Here is a 24,256-nt window from a genome sequence, read left to right as displayed (position 1 = left end):
TGGATGGCTTACGCCGTTGTAAAGCAGCCCAGTTGAAGCGTCTCTATTTCCTGGTTGAAGTGGCAGCCATTTTGGGTTCAGACGACTAGCCGCCTTGGGTCTGGGGGAGTAGCTAGTCTCTAGTTACTTTTTAAATCTGTTAAACGCGGCGCTTCTGTTGTTCATCAAATCTAAAGGGAGTCTCATCTTATAAGAAGAGTGGTTTAACAGTGTCAAGCCACGATGAATCCTGAATAGTAAGTAGAAATGCAGCGGTGTATCTTAGCATAGCGCTCCCTGTTTCCAGTTGACAGTCAACGGCAAAAGGGGTTTCATACCCTGTTAGCATTAACGTTACTATCGAAAGCTGCCTACGCTAGCTAGGAATCGGGTTATTGTCTTTATGTCAAAAGCACATACAATGCTAGCGACCTAGAATTACATTTTTATCCACGTAGGTTTGTTAACATTGTATGTGGTGCATATATTTTGGCACTTTGTAATTATGTAATAGTACGTTACAGGTGCTAATGTAAGGTTATTTAGCAAGCTAACAAACTAGCCCCGGCGAAAAATCATTCCATCCCCGGTTTTGTAAAGTGGTGTTCCAATGTCCTACCGAGACGAATGGTTTGGTTTTAGTTCACATCTTCGGAACCAATGTTTTCAGAATATTGAGCTGCACAGTGTAAGAATATTGTCAACAACATGCAACAGTTAAGCAATCCCGGCAGCAGTTTTAGTTACTAGTTGGTCATCCTACATAGGCGATTGTTAGCTGGATAGGTGTGACATTAGTTCTGTGCTGTTAGTCTTTCTTCAGTCAGTTAGTTTCGATTTATAGGACGTTACATGGTCGTTCAATATATAATGTAAAGGTTGCTATTATACAGCTGACATGTTTTTTACTATCTGACACACATGCTGTGGGCAGAAATAGGCCGTCTACGTATGACAAATTTGATCCTTTACAGATGGCTCATACGACCAACCAGATCCAAGTGATATGCCTAACTATATTGATACGATCACATTTACAGCACCACTTCTTCTCACTTTCCCCACTGCTGTGGCAAGTCTGAGTTGTAGAGCCATTGTAGTTTTCAGTTTAATACTAATAAGCACCTGCCTCTATATTTCTTTCCTCTGTTTGACAACCCGGATGTTCACCTGGCTGTTGATTTTAAAGCCACTTACAGTTTTACAGAGGTAGCCTAACTGCACTGTTAGAGGTTGATGCCTCAAAATTGTTGGCCCTGTAGCAGTTCATCTTATTTAGGGCAAAACTAGTATGTTTTTCCGGTATAAATTCTCAGCTGTTACTCGGTCAGTGAGATCTTGATCTTCAGTGAGTGAGCCCAAGGGATAAGCTAGGCTAGGCTACATTTGTTAAATAATTGCTTTGCCATCACAGGCAAGTGTAAGTCGACGTCCAGGAGACACCCATCCGCTGAAGTTGTGAGTCAGTCATGTGTAGGTCACATGCCATGTGACATGCTGCTTACAACACTGCCTCAGCTACTACTGAAACACAGGAGTCCAACCCATGTTTTCAGACATTTTGAGTCTTAACTCTTTTTTCCTGCCAAAGTGCTGTTTGATGTTTTTTGTATTATTGTCAATGTATTAACATGGACTATAGTGATAGTGTAGTTAGTGAAATGAGACGTTAATTGTTTGCTGCCAAGTAATGGTCATTGGCTAACAGTCTACTCTCAGTTTTAAATGTTGGTGTGCTTAATTCCTATCCCCACAGTTGTTGTTTTTCTTCAAAGTGAATCTACTGATTTAGTCAGTGTTATCATAAATATATATTTTTAATACTTTTCGTTGTCAGTAGCCTACATTCAACAGGTATGATCTTGCTGGTATGTCGACATCATCTCATAATATCATCAGTTTTCCCTACTGCCCCTGTTTGCCATTGTGTGTTAGTTTTCTTTGTTCTACAGAGGTCATTTACACGTGGAGTTTAACTTTGATTCTTGCCACAGACATTGTGTACTTTTGTGCTTGCACAACGTTCTGTCTTCGCATTTCTTCTTCTTCTTTGCCCAAAGTTTGGACACGCAACAGCTATGCTCACACTCAGCATTGTCAGAATCCTTATACTGCTGAAGTCGTATACTATGATTCCTTCCTCACAACTACGTCCCACTTCTGTGGGTGGATGACCTGTGTGCTGTGTTCACTTAGAGCTGGCAGAAGGGCCAAATGCTCTAGATGCCTCAGTGGCCACTTTTTTAATCTCCTGAAAATGTCTGGCCTTCCCTCAGTTTGTCTCTTATCTGTGTAGAAGGTGGCAAAAATGCAAGAACTTACAGTGTTTGACCTCTCCGGAGATTGGTGAATGTTGCACTGTTATGTGGAAAATTCTACTTTGTGTTCAAGAACACACTAGAAAAAGCCTCTGCTTGGCTCAAACGTGTCCTAGATAGTGTTTGGAAATCCCTGGAGGTTGGTGGGTCATGGAGATTGGTTAGGGAAGCGCTGAATCTGTCCGTAGGGCGGCGTGTGTACACAGGGCAGCTCATTGTCCAGCGCGAGCTCGGCTAATGAAGGGAGCATGACTGGAATTCATTACAATGGGAACAGGGGGAAGTCAGGAAGCAACCAGGCCTCTCAGACGACAACCGGACCGGGTGGGCATCCACGGTGGCAAGCTGCAACTCTATTTAGAGGCGGGTCTCCTGCCTTGAGGCTCCATTTTTGTGGAGTAGTGGCAAGGTGGGTCGGAGGCTCGAAGTGCTGGGCACTCGGGGTGATGGGCCCCCGCTCCACCCCCACCTTCAATGGAATGCTTAATCGGCTTACTCGAATTTCCCCCTGTGTTGGGCCGCTGTGTATGGAGTAGTGTTCAATAAACAGCTATGCTGGCCCACTGCAGGTTGACATGGTAGGGAGGTGGAGGACGGATGGGGGAGTGGGTGGGGGTATCGCTGAAGACTGTCCTCTGTGTTTGTTCTTTGCCATGGATACAGCTGTGTAATGTTAATGGTGGACAATAGCCTCATAGTCTTACTGCCCAACAGGTCTGGTCTATTGTAGCAGGTAGGCATTTAAATGTTTTGTTTAACATTGAAGGCCTGTTAGGGTCATTCTGAATGAGGCAGAAAGAGGGATGGTTCCGAGAGTGAAATGTAGCTACAGCTTACAGTGCTGAATTAGACTATAGGAAAACATTTTAGAGGTCTATAACAATAAATGTTTTTAGGGATCACTTAAGTTTGTGATGGGTTTAACTGACCAATTACATGTAGGAAAGGTACTGCAAGTCTTCCTTATTCCTTCCTATTCATAGCACTTCAGATTGTCAGACTCGGTGACATAAATGGTCTGAGTTGAACCCTGTCACTTCGATGGCTAACTACGGTCAACCAGGATTTTGCACTTCGACTGATCCTGTATCTTTAGCAACATCAGGAATTGTGTCTTTCCTCTACAGTTTTTTTCTAATACGTAGAAACCTGACCTGGGCAGGTTCTAGCAGGGGCAAACTGCTCTAACAAGTGCTTAATAGTACGCCCACTTCAGGATGCCATATCTGAATGGTGTGATAGTTGAAGCTTTTTGTGTTCTGTGTCTCGGGATTTAACTAATTGTTTTCAAGACGTATTGCCGCCTAGTCTTCCCACATCTTGGTAGTGGTGGTAATCCCAGCTGTTAAGGTGATTAAAGTTAGGTCTAAACCAAATGGAGATATCTTTTGGCTAAAGGGGAGTGTTGTATTCTGTTTGTAATCAGGCTGTCATGATTTTGGCCTTGTGATGTAGGCCGAAGGCTAGGTTATGTGATGTAGGCTAGGTTAGTCATAGTGTCAGAATCACAGAATCATAATGAGAATAGGTCGCCCATTTCTCCAATGCCTTGAACCCTTTCATTCCCCTCAGTCAACCTTTTATCTTTTTCTGATCCAAGAATTCTGATTGCCACTATCACTGATTACACATGACTGCTGATTTTCACCACAGGGGAAGGAATAGCCTCTTCAAAAAATAAATTCTCATTTAATAGGCTAAGAATTGATACAGCACTCACTCATACTAATAGTCTAATGAGGTGCCATAAGAAATGTTGGCATGATGTGTCATGCCCAGTGCTGTCTGTTTTTGCCTGTGCTTGCCAGGGCTTTTCCCTTCCTTTCTATGTTGACTGGGGAAGAGAGAGTCAGGTCTATGGTGACCTTCAGCCAAGTTCAGCTAGACCTCTACCCATCTCCACCTGCACGGATCCGTTTAATGAGCTTATGTTTGGTTTCGCTCAGAAATAAGCCCCTCACCCCCTCTCGCTCCAGCGCCAGCCTGCTTGCTCGCTTGTTTGCTCCCAGGTCCAACTCCACTCTTTAATCTCTGGTCTGCTTCAGGAACCGAACCGTACGGATCCGCTCCGACAGCCACAAGCTGTAGCGGTGGGGGCAGCAGACTTGAGCGGAAAGAGGCGAAATATTAAACATGCACTGCTGAGTTGTTGACGCTTAGCTTAATTATTGTGTTTCTCATGTTATATGTGGGGCATTTTGAAATTCTTAGTTTGTAGAGATCTTGAGTGATGCCATTTTGCATGAGCATGGCGACGATATTTGCGTACTCCGAAGATGAAGGAAAACGGATTATTACCAGTGCTTCTTTACTTGATGAGGAAACTACTGCTCCACAGGAGAACATGGATCATCGACATCTACTCCACGATCTCAAACGTTTGAAGGAAAAGGATATTAAATTGGACTTGAACTCAATTACGCTCTCGGACTTTATTTCGGGATAAACTTTTTAGGCAAATCAAAGGCTGCGCAATGGGGGCATGCTTTAGCCCATCGTATGCGGGCTTGTTCATGGGGAAATGGGAAGAAGACGTCGTATTTAACGATTGAAATGTCTTTAGGGATAAGATCATATAGTGGGCTAGATTTATTGACGATGTAATCTTGTGGTGGAGTGGTACAAAAAATGAATTATTGGCGTTTTATCGATACTTAAATGCAGCGAATTCCAATATTAAACTATCCCTGGATTTTGAGATTTATAAGGATATCTAGGGGTATCTACACTCGAATATATTTAGGAAGGTGGCACATAAAAACACGTTGCTACATGCGAAAAGTTTCCATCCACCTACACTAATTAGGAACATCCCGTCCGGACAATTTCAGAGACTACGTCGGATCTGCGATAATGCACAAGATTTTGACAGGAAGAGTGTAGTGATGTATAATCGCTTCAGACAAAGGGGCTACTCCTCTAAAGTTCTAGATACAGCCCTGGAGAGGGCTAGCTCGATCGAACAAAACTGTCTGTTCCTTAGGAGGCCTACTTCTGCTAAAAATGATAGGGTTTTCTTCTCGACGCGCTACAGCACAGACTTGTATTCCATACACAATGTAATTAAAAATAATTGGAATCTCCTAAAATGTGATGACTCGTTGAATAATATCTTTGAGGAGCCCCCTATTTTCTTCTTCACAAGGGCACCTTCATTGGGTGATAGACTGGTGCGCAGTTACTTGCCAGCTAAGGAGAAATCCACGGTACATTTAAATGTGGGCATTGTAAAATCTGTCAGTCTCTATCTAAGTCTAAAGGGTTCACCCACCCAGTAACACTACACACATTTGTTACTAACCATTTCATAAATTGTAAGAGCACATTTGTCGTCTATATTTTACAATGTTCTCTATGCAACGCTTTCTATGTGGGGCGCACAAAAAGACGGCTACAGGACCGCTTAGCTGAGCACAGATATGCCGCAAAAACAGGAAATTGTGACTATGCAATGACAAAACACTTTAAAGAAACGCATATAGACAAAACCATTGTATTTACTGCCATAGGAATTGATCATGTGCCTTTTACGTCTACGAGAGGGGATAGACAAAAATATTAAACCAAAAAGAAAGTCGTTGGATATACAAACTGAATGCTGTGACAGCCCCGGGATTGAATGACTATTGAAATGTTGGCTTTCTTGTAGATTCGATGAGGCATGTTTGTGTGATTGTTTATTTGTTTTTATTACATTGCTATGTTGATGAATTGATATGGACTCCACCTAGTGTCTGCTTGTATGTATATGTGATAATGTGTTCTAGACCTCATTGTTATTACTCCGCCCACATCAGCTGGTGTTAGTTGAACAGCTGATTTATCCTACTTGTCTGAACACCTTGCCTGTAATAGATTTTGCCCTGATGAAGGCCTAGCCAAGGCAGAAACATGTTGGCAATTTTAGCATGATGATTAAGCCTACCTATTAAAGCTTTTTAAACCTTTTTTTGAAGAGTGCCTTGGACTATCCATACTTATACATATATTTTTTCTACCAAAGAGCACCTTCACATTTACTTTAAATTACCAAGAGTATTACGCCGCAGCCCTCCAAACTCATCCCATTGATGCCATTGTGCTTTGTGCCATTGTGGGTAACAAATCAGTCAGGCTTTCTTTTTTTTTTCTTCCTTTCAGGCTTGTGTGTAGGGTGAGGCTTTTGTCTGTTGGTTTAGGTCAGATATAGTGCTGGGCGATATAGGCCAAATTCAGATAGATAGATAGATAGATAGATAGATAGATACTTTATTGATCCCCAGGGGAAATTCAAGGTCTCAGCAGCATACAGACAACACATACACATTCTTTAACAGCAGAAAAAGTAATTAAAGTATATAATATAAAAACACAACTAAGCAATAAGGACAGTAGAAGATAAAGAATATACTAAAATACAAATTATACTAACACTTAATCTAAATCAATTCTAAAAACAGTATTCACATAGTGGTGATTAATCAATCAGAGGCGCTTGCAATGACTGAGGCAGGGACTGAGCCTGTGATTCTCTGTGCATAGTAAGGTAAGGTAAGGTGCTCTGTGTGAATGAGTGTCATGGTGATAGTGCAATGCTGATAGTGGTCATGGTGATGGTGCAAATGAGTAAGTCCAACAGTGCAACAATGCAGAAATAAAGTCTATATATCTATATATTTAACTATTTTAAGAAAAGTTATAAGTGTGGCCACAGTTCGGCTGTGGCATGGAGGGACGGGTTATGCGTGCTAATATAGCACGCAAACAGTGAGGCAGAAAGACAGTGGTAAAAGTGGCTAGTGGACAGACAGTATCCAAACATGGAGGGGGTGAAGAGGCAGACAGACTATGCAGAGAAGTCTATCTCTCCTCTTCCCTTAAGTGAAGCATTGAACAGTTCAATGGTCCTGGGGACAAATTACTTTACCAGATAGTGAAGTGATGCACTCCAGTTCAGCTCCCACTACAGAGCCAGCTTTCCTTACCAGCCTGTCAATTCGCCCCGCATCCTTCTTCCTTGTGCTTCCTCCCCAGCATACTACTGCATAGAAGAGAACGCTGGCAACAACAGACTGGTAGAACATCCTGAGGAGCTTGCTGCACACATTGAAGGACCGCAGCCGCCTCAGGAAGTACAGCCTGCTCTGCCCTTTCTTGGAGAGTGCATCAGTGTTGGCTGACCAGTCCAGTTTATTGTCCAGGTGGAGACCCAGATACTTGTAGGTGCTTACCACCTCCACATTGACCCCATCAATGTGGACTGGTAGCAGAGTGGGCTTAGACCTGCGGAAATCCACCACCATCTCCTTGGTCTGAAGTGTTGAGTTGAAGATGATTGAGTTTGCACCATTGCACAAAGTCCTCCACCAGGCTCCTGTACTCCTCCTCCTGCCCGTTCCTGATACACCCCACAATTGCAGTATCATCAGAAAACTTCTGCATGTGGCATGACTCGGTGTTGTAGCAGAAGTCAGATGTGTACAGGGTGAACATGACTGGAGATAGCACAGTTCCCTGTGGCGCTCCGGTGCTGCTGATCACAGTGTCAGAGAGACAGTTCTTCAGTCTGACGAACTGTGGTCGCTCGGTCAGGTAATCTGTAATCCAGGTTACCAGGTGAGCGTCCACACCCATCTGCAAGAGCTTGTCTCTCAATCTGAAGGGTTGGATGGTGTTAAAAGCACTTGAGAAATCAAAGAACATGATTCTCACAGCACTTTTCCCCTTGTCTAGGTGGGAATGTGTCCTGTGTAGAAGATAAGTGATGGCATCGTCCACGCCCACTTTCTCCTGGTATGCAAACTGTAACGGGTCTAGTGCATGGCGTACCTGGGGTCTGAGCATACCTAAGATCAATCGCTCCATGAGAGCAAGAGCGACAGGTCCATAGTCATTAAGCTCACTAGGGTGTGGCTTCTTGGGGACAGGGGTGAGACATGATGTCTTCCACAGTGTTGGAACTTGTCCAAGGCGTAGGCTCAAATTAAAGATGTGCTTCAGTGGCTCCCCAGTTCAGCAGCACAGGCCTTGAGTAGCCTTGGACACAGTCTGTCAGGCCCCGCTGCTTTATTGCTGCGCAATTTCTTTAGTTGGGCTGTCACTTGAGCTGTTGTAATGGTGAGGGGTGTAAGGGGAGGGGGAGGGGTGCATCTGGGATCTGTGTGTCTGAAGGCTGTTGACTGAAGTCGTTGTCACCTCATTGTTTGTGATCGCCATGTGGGGGAGGTGTGCAAAATCCAGTGATGGTGGGGGTACGATAGCCTGTGATGATGGAGGTGAGTGTTGCACTGGTATTGAGGGGGTGGTGGATGGTGGACAGACCACCGCCATTGGAGCTGGAGCAGGGCAGTCAAACCTGTTGTAGAAGTGGTTCAACTGGTTTGCCCTGTCCAGGTCCCCCTCCACAGAGCTGCTGTTCTTCTTCAGGCCAGTGATAACCTTCATGCAGTCCCATGTCTCCTTCAAATTGTTTTCCTGCAACTTCTGTTCCACCTTCCTTCTGTAGTCCTCCTTAGCCTCCTTCAGCTTGAATTTGAGTTCCCCTTGCACGCGCCTCAGCTCTGCCATGTCCCCCTCTCTGAACGCCATCTTTTTCCTGTTAAGAAGGGTCTTGACATTGCTGGTTATCCAAGGCTTGTTGTTGGGAAAGCAGCGTACAGTTCTGGTGGGAACAACCATGTCCATGCAGAAGTTCAGGTAGTCAGTTGTGCACTGTGTGACCTCGAAGTCCTCTCCATTCTGTAACACACTCCAGTCAGTGCACTCGAAGCAGTCTCTCAGAGCCTCATCCGCTTCAGGTGTCCACTTCCTGATGGTGCGTGTGGCAACTGGTAGCCTCTGTACTTTGGGCTTGTACATTGGCTGGAGATGAATGAGGTTGTGCTCTGACTTTCCCAGTGGGGGGAGGGGGTTTGCGCTGTATGCATCCCTCACGTTTGCATACATGAGGTCTATTGTCCTGTTTTTCCTTGTAGGGCAGTCAACATACTGGTAGACATTTGTGAGTGTGGAATCCAGTGTTATGTGATTGAAGTCGCCAGAGATCACAAAAAAGGCGTTCTTCTGGATGTTAACAATAGAGTTCTGATAGCTCTGTTGTACACACAGCACAGCACATTGTTGCAAAGTGAAGCCAAGACCATGAACTCCCTGAGCCATAACGCTCTTGGTTAGAAATAGAGAAATTACAATACACATTAAACAAACAGTTCTCCACAGGTATCTGTCTGGAGTCAGATGGGAGAGAGCAAATCAGCTACAGGAAAGTCCAAATACGGGCATCCTGGGCGGGTTCTCCAAAACACCTTTGCAATGTAAATGTGTCTGAATGGGGGGAGCAATTAATTGACTATACCATTTGGCGAAACATTCAGTCTTCTGATTTTGATTTCATGTTATTTACTTTTTTATGCATGTATAATGGAGCTATTTCGGCATGTTTGCAAGCATGCATACGAGTAGTCCTATCTGTTTTGATCTTTATTGTTGCATTGTCAGGAGCAAGCCTGTAAATGTACTCATGAAAGGGCGAAGCACTTCACAGTGGGCTAATTAGTCTGTTATAACCTTCATGCTGTGCGTGGTGCAGCAGTAACTTTGTCTGAAACCAAAGTTAGTCTGCAGTTATCTAAACCTGTTGCTGGTGCCTAAGTAAGTTCACCAGAAAGTTAATAATACAACTCACTTTCCACGGCACGGAAAATGTTAGTGCACACACGACTGAGTGCTCATTAGATTAGTCAATCTTGACTGGATAACTGTGGCTGACTATATGAGATGGCTATTCCTAGCTGTTTAATGGTGGTGAATGCACAAAGGAAAACTCTAGCAAAAGGGACACATTGTTGGCGAATGGATCGCAGACGTGGCTGGAATATATTGTTAGCTGGTTAGCTAAATGCACCAAACTATATTTAAAAAAACTGCAATAAACTGCCAAGCCCTAGTCTGATCATTTGAGCACTTCACCACACCTCTCACTAACAAGGAGGCAATGGCATGTGGTGCCAGCTCAGCATATTTTGGAGGGAAAAAAAACTATACACTGGAACAGGATAGGCTGTCCTTAAAGGATGAACTGTGGTCTTGGGATATGACAATGCAGGTCTGCCCAGACAGGAAGTCACATGAGGGGAAAGCATAGTGCTGATTTTACTATCACTATGTCCATAGTTCTTTTACCCTTTCTGTTCTATTTGTCTCTTTTTTTTTTTTTTTTTTTGCTCACAAAGGCTGGGAAAGTTATTAGCTGGTGTGGAATGGAAGTCGGCAAGATTTCCGTTTTGTTGTTGTCAGAGGAGAAGCCAGGATTATGTAAGTGTTAGTTGTGCAGTAGATAATGATGCACATGGCAGTTAGAGTTTATAGTAGGTCATGGTGCGTGACTGTCAATGACTAGGCCTTACTCCAGAGCCTGCAGGGCCCAGGCTAGTGCTCTCCCTGTGTGAATGACCGCCTTGTACCCCTTGTTCTCCCTATTCATTCTGCTCAACACTGGCAGGGTTTGATGTCTAATCTCTGTGGGTTTCTGGTCCAGTGTGTCAATTCAGTGCTGGATTGTGGGTCAGATTGATTAGGATGGGCCACAAGCAGTGTCACTGTGTCCACTCTCCCAGAAGTCATGGCAGCATGTTCCGTGGTTCCATTTCCTGTCTCAAGGCGCACTGATCACAGTTATTTATAGCTATTTTAGCGAGCATGCTCATTAACACATACTCTCTCCCTTCCTCTTCTTTTCTCTCCTCAGTGACTATTTATTCAAGCTGCTGCTGATTGGTGACTCTGGCGTTGGAAAGTCCTGCCTCCTCCTCCGATTCGCAGTAAGTATCCCAGCTGTGCTCCCTTTACATGTTGCCTAGTGTGTGTTAAAGGCACTAGGTGAGTCAACGATGAATAAAAATGCTGTTAGCCCTTTAACCTGTGCAGGCCTGCTTAGTGTGGGACCACACACACACACATACAGACTTTTCTTCTGAAGTTACGCACAGAAAGGATTTCGCAGGGTTTAGTGGATTTTGCCGAGTCAGGCCAGGGCTTTGTGCGAAGCGGCTGGAGTGAGTGTGTGTATGCGCGTGCAGTGCAGGATGTGACTCTGCGCTTCCAGGGAACCGAGCCCCAGCTTTCTTTGACCCACTTCCTTCCTCCCCTCCTTTTCAGGATGACACATACACAGAGAGCTACATTAGCACTATTGGGGTGGACTTCAAAATAAGAACTATAGAGTTAGACGGAAAGACGATCAAACTTCAAATCGTAAGTCCCTTACGTTGCTTTTTCTTGTCTGTTAAATTTCCATCTTTACAATGCTAACCAGTATGTAATCACTCTTTTTACAATGTGGACATGTTTGAGATCCATGGGCAGTTACAAATATTGCCAAATTTTCCTTGGGCAAGTGCATGCCATGAATAGTAGTTTCCTCTCTACAAAGACTGAACTGAACCACTTTTTCTGTGTTGCAAGGAGAAACCAGAGTCCTTGAAGGCTGAACGTCATAACCTCCTGTATATGATGTCCTCTCTCTCTCTCTCTCTCTCTCTCTCTCTCTCTCTCTCTCTCTCTCTCTCTCTCTCTCTCTCTCTCTCTCTCTCTGTAGTGGGACACGGCGGGGCAGGAGCGATTTCGCACAATAACCTCCAGTTACTATAGAGGAGCTCACGGCATTATCGTAGTCTATGATGTTACAGATCAGGTGGGTTCAACACACAAGTGCATTCCCATGGTTCTGTTTGATTTGACACAATAGACTATCCGATTGAACAGCATTCTTGTGAATACTGTGCTATTGGTTCGTTTGGCTAATTTTGTTAAACAAAAAGATAGTGAAACGGTTTAAGTAATGTTTTGAATACATTTTGTACCTGTGTGTCTTCACCTAATGTTGACTAATGGAAGTCATGACTAATGGAAGTCAAGTGTTTACCAGTCCCTGATAATAATTTATTTTAAAAACAACCTTTCTGTTTTCTCCTCACAGGAGTCTTTCAATAACGTTAAACAGTGGCTACAGGAGATTGACCGCTATGCCAGTGAAAACGTCAACAAGCTATTGGTTGGCAACAAGTGTGACCTAACAACAAAGAAAGTAGTGGACTACACAACAGCGAAGGTAACAGGCTCTTGAACATAAATAATTTTAACTGAACAATTTGAATTTAGATGAAGTTGTTTAAACTTTCAGTACATTTGTCATCATTTGTCTGTTATTGTATTTACCGTAAGGTCAAATGACGTGATTCCCAAATGACTTTGCTCCCCCCTCCCCTCTTCCTCCTAGGAATTTGCAGACTCCCTGGGCATCCCGTTCTTGGAAACCAGCGCCAAAAACGCCACTAATGTCGAGCAGGCCTTCATGACCATGGCTGCGGAGATCAAGAAGAGGATGGGCCCCGGGGCCACTGCAGGAGGCTCAGAAAAGTCCAACGTGAAGATCTCAAGCACTCCAGTGAAGCCTGCGTCTGGGGGCTGTTGTTGAGCCCTCCCGTCTCCGGCTCACAAACCCAACTCCTCTGGCCCAGTCTCCTGCCCCCCTCCCCCCCCCCCCCCAAAACACACTCACCCCCACCACTTGAAATGTCACAAAAAATAAATTGCAACAATGCCCACAAGACAAGATGTTAAGAGGCAGATGTTAAGAGGACAAGGTGCAGCAAGAAGAGAGAAGGGAGAGGAAAAGAAAAAAAAACTAAAACAAGTTGCCTGATTTGTGCTGTATGTAGCCGCACTACCAAAAGCAATGGTTATGTAAAATGACAGATTCAGTACAAAATGCCGCCCCCCCCCTGCCCCAAACAGAATTCAGTAAGGTTTATGATCCATTAACGGTACCATCCCATAGCCTGCCACTTGCCCTGTACACGCACACACTCACACACTTGTTTTTTTCCGCCATGGGCCCCCTCTCCACCCCTTGTAGAGAGAACACATTTATTTTCCACTGAGCGTTTGAAATCTTCTCTGTGTGCAGGTTTCCTGGAATAACATGTGTTTTCTCACTGCATTCCCACTGCAGGGCTGGTCTGTGGTCAAAATTCAGTGACTTTTTTTTTCCTGTCTTTTTTTAAATTCTTTTTTTTCTTTCTTGTTTTTTTTTTTTTTGCTGTCTATATCGGCGTGTGTAGTTCTGTCCCCTTGGAAGGTGTTATCGCCAATTTGCGTGTCAACCAACTGCACAACAGTGTCTCACTGTCCAACTTAAAAAAAGAGTCTAGTGAAATATATATGTACATAAACATTATGTATATATATGTAAGATCTGATTTGCTAGTTCTGTAGTTAAATGCATTATCTGAGTAGTTTTACCTCTCAATCTTTGCTATTAATTTGTGGCTGCAGACTATTGTAATTTTGTTGCGCAATATGTAACATTTAACAGGAAAAAAGTTTAAATAAATATTGTACTACCGGACTGTACGATATTAAATATGTCTGCAATTCTTGGTGGAACATGTAGATGACAGATTGTGTTTTAATTATTTATTCTACATTCATATGGCAAATGTTGTTCCAATTTAGAATCTGTTTGACAAATTGGCCATAACCTGTGGAATATCTTGATTGCAAGTGGCAATTTCACAATTGCATATATAAAACACTATGTTCTCTTTTTTCATAATAAAGGCAACTGATTTCAGTTTTAAAGGAACTTGGTAAAATTGTATCTAGCTATTTGATTAGAATCCTTCAGTTTCAGCACACCTACCTTAAATTAATTTACTACAGCCTGGCCCTGAGCGCAAAGTGAGGTCCCCATGTTTTCCTTAGTGCAGGGTCTTGCCCAATGACCAGCCTTGGATGGTCTGGCAATCAAAGCTGTCACCATAGTAGTAACCTAGTGTTTGTTAAATACCATACAAAGTAGACGTTCTACTCAGGCTGACATTCAGGCAGACATCCTTTTCATAGGAAACCCCAAGGATTTGGCCCAGAATGATAAGAATTTTGCTAAGGGCAGGGAATCCCATACACTCCAGGAATGCTGTTGGATTAGTTACTAAAGCTGACCAGCAAAGATTCCTCCAAACTGAAGTAGTTCAACAAGTGGCTTCAAGAAAGACGAGGAATATTTATGTAAAAAAGAAACATTTATTTAGATGATGGTGAGTATTCATGTATTAAAAACAAGTTATGCTCCATTCTTGTGGATTTATTTCTCATAGTCCTACTCCTGCTGTAGGAGAGATGTTAACATGTCTTGACTTAGCTGTAGTTGGACTTCACTTCCCTTCAGTCCTCTTACCGAAATATGTGACTGGCAAGGATGGGAGTCCTCCTGACTGGTTTGTATGGTAGGGGAAATTATGTTACCGATTATAAAGCCCAGAACCTCTTATAGTCCAGGGTCCATCTTTTAGTCCATTTGTTTTTGCCATGGCAATCAGTGTAAAGCCGGCCAGTTTGCCTATTTGTAAAAAGTGCTTAAAGCTGCTTTTAGAAAACTCACATTTTGTTTTGCCTGAAGGGCTAATATTCTTTCCTGCAACTTGACAACGACCTCACATTTAACTTCAAGTGTTCAGTTTGAGGACACTGAGTATATGGTGCTCAAGGTATTTCAGCGAGTGTGTAATAACTGTCAATACTGAATATAAAAAAAGAATTGGTGCAAATTCCTCCAAACTTCCCAGAGCAAAGGCTAGGTGGCATGGTTACATCCCAACCAAACAGCAAGTATTATTGCAGGGCTAACACTGTTTATGATAGAACATTACACAGCATAATACACATTGAGTGAATAAGAATACAACACAACTTGAACACCAGTAAACATACTGTACATCTCTCAAGCTGAAAACTAATACCTAAAGAGCTGCCAAGAACAGGCCCTGTGCTTTTCATTCATATTTAATAAGGCAATTACCTGAGATCACAGTCATGATCTGTACTGCTACCACCATAGCCAAATTCAGCTCCAACATTATTGGGAATTAGTGCAGCTGTGCCAACACCTTGAGATGACGACAAGTCATTTCAAACAGAATGATGGTGGCTAAACAAAGTTGTCATAAAAACCTCAGGACAACATTTGTCAAAGATGGGAGTGACAAGCAAAGATTCTAGAGCGGATCTGGTGACAAGTACATTGACGTATGCTTGAACTGTGGTGAACAAGTGAACCGCAAACACTTCTAAAAGCACGTATGGCTGAAGTACACTTACAGTATTTATTAAAAAAAGACAAAATCTGTGTGAAAAGTGAGACTAGACACTATGTAGTGATGTTAATGCATTTAAAGGTGGCTTTCCTCCTTTTAATGTGATGTTGTGGAGTATGTTGCTGGTCCTCAGAAGAAAGTGCCCACACCTTAAGGCAGAGAAATTCAGAAGCCCGCACCTCACTTGTACTCCTAGTCAGAGCATTCTGTGGAGGAAAAATAACAAGGGTTATCAAAGTATTGAGACTTGGCCACAAAAAATGAGATGTCATCTGGATGTTATTAGTTGGAAACACTAGGTGGAATTCACTGGAGTTTAGCAGTGGGGAATAAATCAAAAAGATACCTCCAAAGTAAGAAAAAATAAAATAAAAAATTAGGACAAACTGTATATTTGATGGCTAGTTAGTCAGTGGAGTGTAGCACTCAGTCATTTAATTTTGTAAAACATTGTTCAGTCATTGAATCAATAAATAATGTAGCCGATACAAGAAAATAGTCAACAACAAATTTTGGTATGAAACCAGACTTTAATGTCAGCTGCTTACCAGTACCCTCTTTGGAGCTGGCCTCTGTGAGGCTGTCCATAGCTGAGAGGATGGAGGAGAACAGGTGTTCAGCGTGGGTCTCCAAGGCTCGGGACTGTCTCTCAATCAACTCCAGAGTTTCCTTCAACACTGACAGGAGACAGATGAGAAAACATTACAGACCAACCAAAGCCAAAATAGGTTACGCAGCAACAAGTACATTCTCACATCTAGACTTAGACTTAACACCATTCAACAGAGTGAGGAGAAAGATAATGAGCACAGGATGGCCAAATATAGTTTATTAACAGCCCTAGCCATCTGCAGGAGTGAGACTGGAGCATTTGCTTGTGAGGTATGGCTGGATTGGAGACTAGAGTAAAAATAAACAGTTGAGACCTTTGCTACTGCTGGTTTTCTGGATGGACATGCATGGCTGCCCTCTCCTGGCTGACCTCTCTACCTCTTCCAGCCAGAACAGGGGACTATGGGTATGAAGTTACACAGCACCACATCCTGCAGTGGTGTACAGAGGAACAAAGCCAGGGACATCTGCTGACCTGCTGCAGACATTTAAGACTTGCTTCTGCTGGAGGAGAATGCAATAATGGCTTTGGTCACATGGTCTTCAAAAAACATTTGAAAAGTTCAGCTGAATTTCATGACACATTAGGCCACTTCTACTTCCCATTGTTTGGGACAAAGGAGGAACACAATGGTATCCATTCTTCCCCCCATTACAAAGGTTTGATGGTAACTTGGTTTTCTGTGTTTCACTTCTGTAAAATGATTGAATGAAGAGAAACTTGACAAGCAGCTCGGCTGGTTTTCTCTCCTGCCCAGCCTTCATTTTATGTGTAAGAAACACTTGAGTTTAGCAAGAACGAACACATAAACGACAACACAACATAAACTGACATCAAAGGAGCTGGGGGGGGCAGACCTCATGTTGAACACTAGGAGGCGATAAACTCACTATAGCTAACCGGGTGTGTAAATTTATGATAGTCCTGAGAATGTAAAGGTAAAACCGTGGTATTGTGTGAATAACAGCCAAACTTTTTACATGATCTGCTGTGCGCTTCTTTATTACTGATCTCTACACAATGATATGTGCAACAGTCCTTAGGTTAAGGTCCTTTAGGTTAAGGTGAGAGTGTTTTTTGAAGTCTCTGCTCCCTCTGAGTGTTTCCAGGTATTGGGTGTGTATCTTTCTCTTTCTCTGTGTTTAAACATTCATGATGCGGCTGATCAGCTTGAGAACCGGAGAGCCTCACCAGGAGAGGTAGAGTTCATGCAGCGCAGCAGAGCCTCCCCTGTGTGCAGGACAGCACCAGTCAGAGGGCGATGGGCTTGGACGTCCCTCTGGAAATTCTGGCAAACAGAAAGGGGAAGTGAGTATAGGGAAAAAAGATGGAGGACAAGTTCATACTTCCAGGCGCAGCTTGAAATGAGTGCATCTTGACATAATTAGCACTCTGCTTGTTACAACCACTTACCTTGTAATCCGTCAGAGAGGTTTTGACACTCTCTATATCCACAGAGGGTGGAGTGAGGACCTCCATTTTATGCACCACCCTGTATAGCCACTGAATAAGTTCTTGGAGATTTGCACAAAATGTCTGTTGGAGAAGCCAAAGCAAACAGACCGATCAGTGGTAACATATTAGAAGAGGCTGCTGTTTTTTAGGTATACACGACAGATGCTGCAAACTTTTGTGAATGGCAAGCAATGTTATGTATGCTAATCGGAGACAATCTTTTGTGTTATTAAAGGAGGGGAAGTGAAGTGATATGCCTTTCTGAATCTCACAGAATTTACAGTATAACCAAAACTTCTTGTTGTACCTGTAATACTTCCCAGTGATAACTACCATAGACACTCTCACCTGAATGTGCTGCATTAGCGACTCTTTGGTGTCTGCATCTTCTTGGTCCATCTGTGAGCTCTTCCTCAACTCTGACAGAGAAACTCCACCCAGCCGATCCATAATGGACGCCATTTCCCTCACACTGCTTTGATTAACCTCTGTGCTCAACATGTGCAGCCTGGACTCAAACATTTCCTCCAAGGGTTCCTCAATTCTCGGTAGACCCCCGGAGACAGATCCCTCTCCCTCCTCTTCCTCTTCCACTGTGTCTCCATCTTCTTCCTGCACCACTGTGGTTTCTCCAGACTGCTTCTCTGTAGAGGAGGTCTCCCTCTCCAGAGACTCCCAGCTGGAGGTGGCAGGCTGGCTGATCTGGGCTGAGATGTCCTTCAGGTGCTGGGAGAGTGCTTGGATCTCCTGAAGCCGATCAGGCAGAGCCAAGAACTCCTCGTCGCTGTCTCCTAGCAGCCCCGGGCGGGGCAAGACATGCAGAGTGGGGATGAAAGTCGAGGGAGACCTTGATGTGGAGAAAACACCGAGTTTTTTATAGTGAAACCACTGCTGACTTTGTTGCTTGCCGTCGCACTCCAAGCTTTCGACTGAAAGCCCAATGTGGTCGACTGAGTACAGACTACTTGACAGTCTGCCGTCTGATGATTTAGACTGAGACAGCTCTCTTGAACTGAGACCATGCAGTCCTAAAGGCTTGTTGGCTGACTGAGGGTTGCCTCCTTTGCCCCTTCTTGCACATACTGACTGATCTAAACAGGACAGGGTGGAAGAGCTACAGAACCGGTCAAGTTCGATCCCCGAGTCCTCCAAAATCATGTCCGTCTTCAAATGTGATCCTAAATCGACAGAGTCACGTTTGCTAGTATGACCTGGCCTCAGGGGGTAGGTGTAGTCCAAGAGGGCTTGGTACTCTTTGTCCGGGTCCCAGTTTGGGGACCTGCGGTCTGGGGAAGGAGGCAGAGAAGTGGGAATGGCACAAGTCCAGTAATTTGCTTGGTAAGGTGACATCTGATGAAATGGAGGTGGGCTGACTTTACTGCTACTTCTCAAAGCAGGCTCTGGTACGTACATAAGGTCTGCGTCGGTCTTTCTCGATGGACGTGATGGAGGCGTCTGGGTGGATCGCTGAGTGGAGGAGAACTTGGGGCTCAGAGGCACTGTGAGGCTGTAGACGTCCATCGGGGGACTGGAGAGACTACGTCTGCTGTGTTTTTTGGATGGCGTGTTTTGGGATGACGTGGACCTGAAGGACGGCTCCTCACATGTCGACCAGGTCCTCAGATCAGCAGTGGTGAGAGGAGAGGTCAAGTCCTCCCTGGAGACTGAGGGGGACAGGCCATAAGACTTGGAAGGGCTGGGGCATGTTAGAGTGTCTTTGAACCCACGATGGGAATGTGACTCCCTCTCATTGTGGAGAAGGGTGTCTCTGGTAAAACCAGTTTGGTGTTTTTCCTGTAAGAGGGATAAACATTGAATTAAATATTTAATACAGATATGTCTAGGTCTTCTCAACTATCTCAATCAAATCAAACAAATCACTACACACTACAATAATTCAAATCAAACAAATCACTACACATACTATCAATCGAACACACTACAGTAGTTGTATGTAATGATAGAGATTAGGGATGTAAATTAACCCTAATTCCATACAGTCCAAAATCCATGTAATTCTATAGCACTGTGAATAACATTAGCATTAGTCAATAACATTAGCATAACACATATAACAAAGATGACATAACATAACATAACATAAATTATTTTATTTCACCTGTACCGTGAGCTCATGTGAGAGGGGGTTCTTTAATATTGACGTATGCCGCTCCGTGGACACTAGTGGTCTTCTAGCGATGTACTGCCCTTTGCTTGTCATGCACCTGGACATTGGTGCCATGGTGACCGTCTTTTTGTTAGAATTCCTCTCTTTGTCCGAGTCCTTTGCCCCATTGCTGGGTGTGGACTGTGTTCGCTCTCTGTCCCCTGGTGCCTGGGATCGCTTGTGAGCATGCCCGCTCCGGACAAACTCGGGTATCCGTGTCCTCCACCTCCCCGTCTGTTCCATCTGACAAAGCGTCTCGGGCACCTTTCTGTCAACTCCCAGCGTCATGGCAACCCAGTGAGGCCCACTGATGCATCATGTGGCCACGGTGATGGCTGTGTAATGACATAACATGGCTGTGTCATGCTCGCACAAAGCAGTGTTCACATTTGCAGTAGCTGTGCAGGATTCATTTTAATGGACTATCGGGTTGGTTTGTTTTAGAAACAAGGTAATGATATTACATGTCCTGTAAAGGGCAGGTTCTTATCAGGTTGGCCATTTACAAAACAAGGACAAGTACACGGAGCAGCTGAGGGTAATGATATGTTTGCTCTTGGCTTGCATCAGTAATTTTATTAAGGCTGCATGTCCAGGCTTGTTGAGACCAAACACACAACACAGTGCTTTATCCACCTCTACACTGGGCATGGACAGACAAACAGAGAGAAAGAAAGAGAGAAAGAGAGAGAGAGAAAGAGAGAGAAAGAGAGAGAGAGATTCACACATACATTTATTAAAATTCTGATATGAACCGTCTAAACAGAAAGGGGTGTTAATGAACAATGTATTTTAGTAATTCATATCTAGTCTGCTGGTGATTGTCAGCTTCATATGGTGGGGCTGCTGTAGTGCTTTGTGGTCACCATATTTCAAGTACCTCTGGTTGCCATGGCAAACAACAGAGGAGGAGTCTGTGAAATATGGATGGCACACTGTCTGTAACAAAGACGGGTGCACTGAGTGCTGTTTCTGGCATGTAAACCTTTCGGATTTGACTTTCACCGCCTCACCAGGGAACCTCAAACACCATCAATGATGTTAGACAAATTGAAGTGAAGTGTCTGTCTGCACACGGTGGACCACTCCGGAGCTAATGTGTTGAGGCTGAGAGAGAATGAAAACCTGAGAGGGTTCAGGCTACACCATATGACAGACATTATTTTCATATGTATAAAGCCAAGTCTATCTCTTTCTATTGTCAATATTTTTCTATTCATCACAGTTCACAGATTATTTGTGTCTGCTGATCATTTCCTTTACAAATGTGACTTCCTGAATTTAGTAAACTGTTGGCTTGTGGCTGGTGTCTATGGGGCAAACAGGTGTTGCTCAATTTGTTACCTAAAAATCCTAAACAACCGCAGAAAACAACATTATTCATTCAAAGGTATTGTATGTGTATGTATCTATAGTGCCCTTGAGAAACAGAGGACCTTCTTCTTTCTGGTACCAGCTGGTATCTGACATCATATTACTTTCACTAATGTCTGACTGAGGCTTTACATTGGAGTCCTTTTCTAGAGTCAGGCCCAGTTTACAATCTCACTTACAGCACTACTGAATAATTGTGCATCATTACATGACGAAAAATTATTTAGGGGCTGTCCAGTGTTGTGTGCCAGCTTTGAAGTCAGTTATTCCTGCAGAGGGATGTATATGGAGGAGACTTACTTGACACTAATAACAGATTGTCCCAAATTAACATATTATTCCGTGCATCAAAGTTCAGTGTTTCCCACAGAATTCAATTCTACTTGTGGTGGCAGGTAGCGGTGGGGGTTGCAACAGTTTTGCGCATCATGTTTATGATGCTAACCTGATTTAACCACGATTTAACCAGTCATCTTCTATGCCAACAACAATCCTTGCACACTTGACAATGTTTTCTTTAAACGTGCATGCAGAGGAGGGGCAGGTTTGCGAGAGAGAGAGAGAGACAAGGAGAGGCTTCGCAAAGGTGCCTATAGATCTACAATAAAATGATTTCATCCAATTTAAATAGTACAACACGGCAAATCATTGTGTGGTGGTCAAAGTTGATATTGTGGTGGGCCGCCACAAGTAAGTCAATGTATGGGAAACACTTAAGTTATAGCACAACTGTGGTTTCATAGCTGTGACATGATGTGACACATTGACACTTGTGGGAATCTATGGGTTTTTCAAATTGGTTAACTCTGAACATGACAGGCAAACATGTAAAACCGAGAAAACTGATCAAAACTTTCAAGAGATATGAACAGCACTCCTCATTCCTGATTTAGAGTCCAGAGAGAGAGGTCTTCAGAACGCATCTGATGCTTGTTCTGAAGTAAACAAACCAGCCAGCATTCCAACATGATAAAAGTGCCATAACAGGTCTATTGAATTTATTTATTTTTCATGACATCTAAACAAATTATTATCTCTTTAACAAGCAAGCCTAAAAGCAAGCATATTTCCACAAGTTATGGTCGACTTCTTCATGACAGGGTGGGTATGTGGAAGCTTTGTGGGCTGTAAGGTTTTGAAGGACACAGACTGTTATAATAGTTTCAGCTCTAAGGTCACAGAGATGAAAAGAGAGGGACAAGCTTTGGAATAGATGAGAGATTGCACCCTTCACGCTCACGCAGGATCCAAAGAGACCCCCTGGACCGCCTCGCTGGGTGTCATAGCAACAGGTGGTCCAGGACCCCAAACAAATGACCCCTGAATGCAAAGACCCCAAAAGTCAATCGGGCTACTTAAATATTGTTGATATACCCACAATAATAGTCAGCCCTCAAAACAAGATCTTCTTAGGTTGTCCACTTGAGCAGGAATTTGAGTTCACAACCTTTTCAACAGGGAATGTTCTATTATTTAAACTGGACAAACTGTGTCCTTCTGAGCAATGTGATCACTTCTCAGGTTACCATAGTGTCATCTAGGCACCAAATAAGTAGGCTGCATTGGGACCTAGCTGACAGGACCTAGAATAGAGGTCTTGCAAATCACTATTTGCAAATAAACCTATGCAATTCAGAATCACGTCACGAAAAAGCAGAGTGAAACCCAGAGTCTAAGTATGTTAGATTCTTAGTGATTCTCTATTCTCAAACAATTTAACTTATTATCATTAGGCTAATTGCTGTCATTGCGTCATTCAGACCATAAGTCAGCGCTTGACTCCTCCAGTCACGGCTACTTATACTAGCTCATGGAAAGTTATCTGAGACTCTGGAATGAGAGCAAGGAACGTGTAAAAGAATTCGTTCGTCACCACTGCTAGGCTATATTTGAACCAGTTGAACAAGGGAGTGCGGGAGATAAAAAGAAAGGACACATTTTAACCACAAACAAACGCTGTGTGTGTCTTCTCAGCTGGGTATCAATTATTAGGTATAACACTGTAATATAAACCCCAATGTATTGTTATAGTGGCATGATGATGAGAGCACTGAAAATGAGTAGGCTATTGTAGGTTATCCTCAAGCTATAGATTTAGCCTCTACAAGCTCACTGACATAGCCTGAGGTTATTGGCTACAGGCCTATATAAGATTGCATTAACAATAGTTAATGCATGATTCTCGCCCTGTGGTTATCAGACAGCATCATTAGGTTAGGCTGATTGAATTAAACACAAGTTTGAGCAACAATTCCGTAACCCTAAAACGTTTGGTGCCTACCGTTTTCTCCACCAGACGCTTCCCAGAACGTTGATCTGTTTCAATGACGCATGATATGATACATTGCACTGAAATTGCGGAATTAGAGTTACAAAGAGGTAACATCAGCAGCCATTCTTCCTCCCAGTGAAGGAAATGGTTTGCAAACAGGCGGGGCTAACGGAAGAGATTGCTGCTACCAGCCAATGACACACATCTGTAGTTTTTTTTTTTTTTTTTTAAAGAAGACAAAGGCTGTCCAGTCCACGTTCCGGTCTCAAACAAAGTATCAGTAACTTGTACTTTGTAGTGTGTAAGCCTAGGTTACTATGTAGATCTGTGTTGATAAAAATGTCCTGACGCCAGTCATTGCGCTATTTTTACATTATCTGTGTAAAAAGCTAATGGCCCACTTTTCAAAAAAAGGGGACCGTACTCTGTACAAATGATATGGTTGGGCGCCACCCATTGGACAGTTTGGTCCTGCATACAAAGAGCAGGACAAATCAAGTAGGCTACCCCTGGCTGCAGCTTGCAGATCGGGGCTGGGCTCAATGTGAGGCGGAGCGCAACGTTGAGCTCAGCCCAAAATCAGCTCGTCATTGGGCTCGTCATTCCCCGTCCTCTCTGTGTCCGTCTATTTATCCGGACTCTGAGTTAAATTTTTCTCAAGGAACAATGCTTCATAAAAGCGTACCCTCCTTGAACTACTGCCCACGTTAATCATGTCCCTTAACCCCATAGTCTTCTAGAATCTGTACACCATCGGCGTTTCTTGGGTAATCTAAGTAGGCTACGCTATAAAGATCATTACATCCAGTCTGCATAAACATAGGCCTATGGCAATAACATTATCAATGCATTTTATCTCTAGCCTATCGGTATTTTCTTTAATAGTTTAGTAGCCGGTGCGAGTCCCAAAGGGAACATGCAACAATAATATAATATAATAACATA

General features: G+C 43.5%; 2 protein-coding genes across 4 annotated transcripts; one reads left to right on the top strand and one right to left on the bottom strand.

Moving 5' to 3' along the window:
* Positions 1 to 62: 62 nt before the first annotated feature.
* Positions 63 to 13,920, top strand: rab1ab (RAB1A, member RAS oncogene family b). Its single transcript, XM_076285975.1, has 6 exons — positions 63 to 236; positions 11,023 to 11,095; positions 11,433 to 11,528; positions 11,872 to 11,967; positions 12,253 to 12,384; positions 12,553 to 13,920. The coding sequence occupies exons 1-6, from the start codon at positions 223 to 225 to the stop codon at positions 12,748 to 12,750; spliced, it is 609 nt and encodes a 202-aa protein (XP_076142090.1). The 5' UTR covers positions 63 to 222; the 3' UTR covers positions 12,751 to 13,920.
* A 420-nt stretch (positions 13,921 to 14,340) lies between these two features.
* Positions 14,341 to 23,467, bottom strand: cep68 (centrosomal protein 68). Of its 3 annotated transcripts, none has more exons than XM_076285974.1 (7): positions 23,321 to 23,466; positions 19,624 to 20,000; positions 17,847 to 19,292; positions 17,457 to 17,579; positions 17,235 to 17,331; positions 15,979 to 16,107; positions 14,341 to 15,636 (listed from the first exon to the last, which is right to left on the bottom strand). In XM_076285974.1, exons 2-7 carry the CDS (start codon positions 19,951 to 19,953, stop codon positions 15,623 to 15,625), a joined length of 2,139 nt encoding a protein of 712 aa, XP_076142089.1. In that variant the 5' UTR covers positions 19,954 to 20,000; positions 23,321 to 23,466; the 3' UTR covers positions 14,341 to 15,622. The 3 variants fall into 3 exon arrangements, 2 of the variants coding, with proteins under 2 accessions (XP_076142089.1, XP_076142088.1); XM_076285973.1 differs by having other exon boundaries at positions 19,618 to 20,000; positions 23,321 to 23,465; XR_012987037.1 differs by lacking the exon at positions 14,341 to 15,636 and adding an exon at positions 16,357 to 16,520 and having other exon boundaries at positions 15,983 to 16,107; positions 19,618 to 20,000; positions 23,321 to 23,467.
* Positions 23,468 to 24,256: the final 789 nt, after the last annotated feature.

This window comes from Alosa pseudoharengus, unplaced genomic scaffold, assembly GCF_046254945.1.
Source record: "Alosa pseudoharengus isolate Yale_2024_CS ecotype anadromous, Long Island Sound unplaced genomic scaffold, YU_APseudo_1.1 YU_APseudo_1.1_scf_15, whole genome shotgun sequence".
In the NCBI taxonomy this organism is placed as follows: domain Eukaryota; kingdom Metazoa; phylum Chordata; class Actinopteri; order Clupeiformes; family Clupeidae; genus Alosa; species Alosa pseudoharengus.
This window is presented reverse-complemented; position numbering and strand designations above follow the sequence as displayed.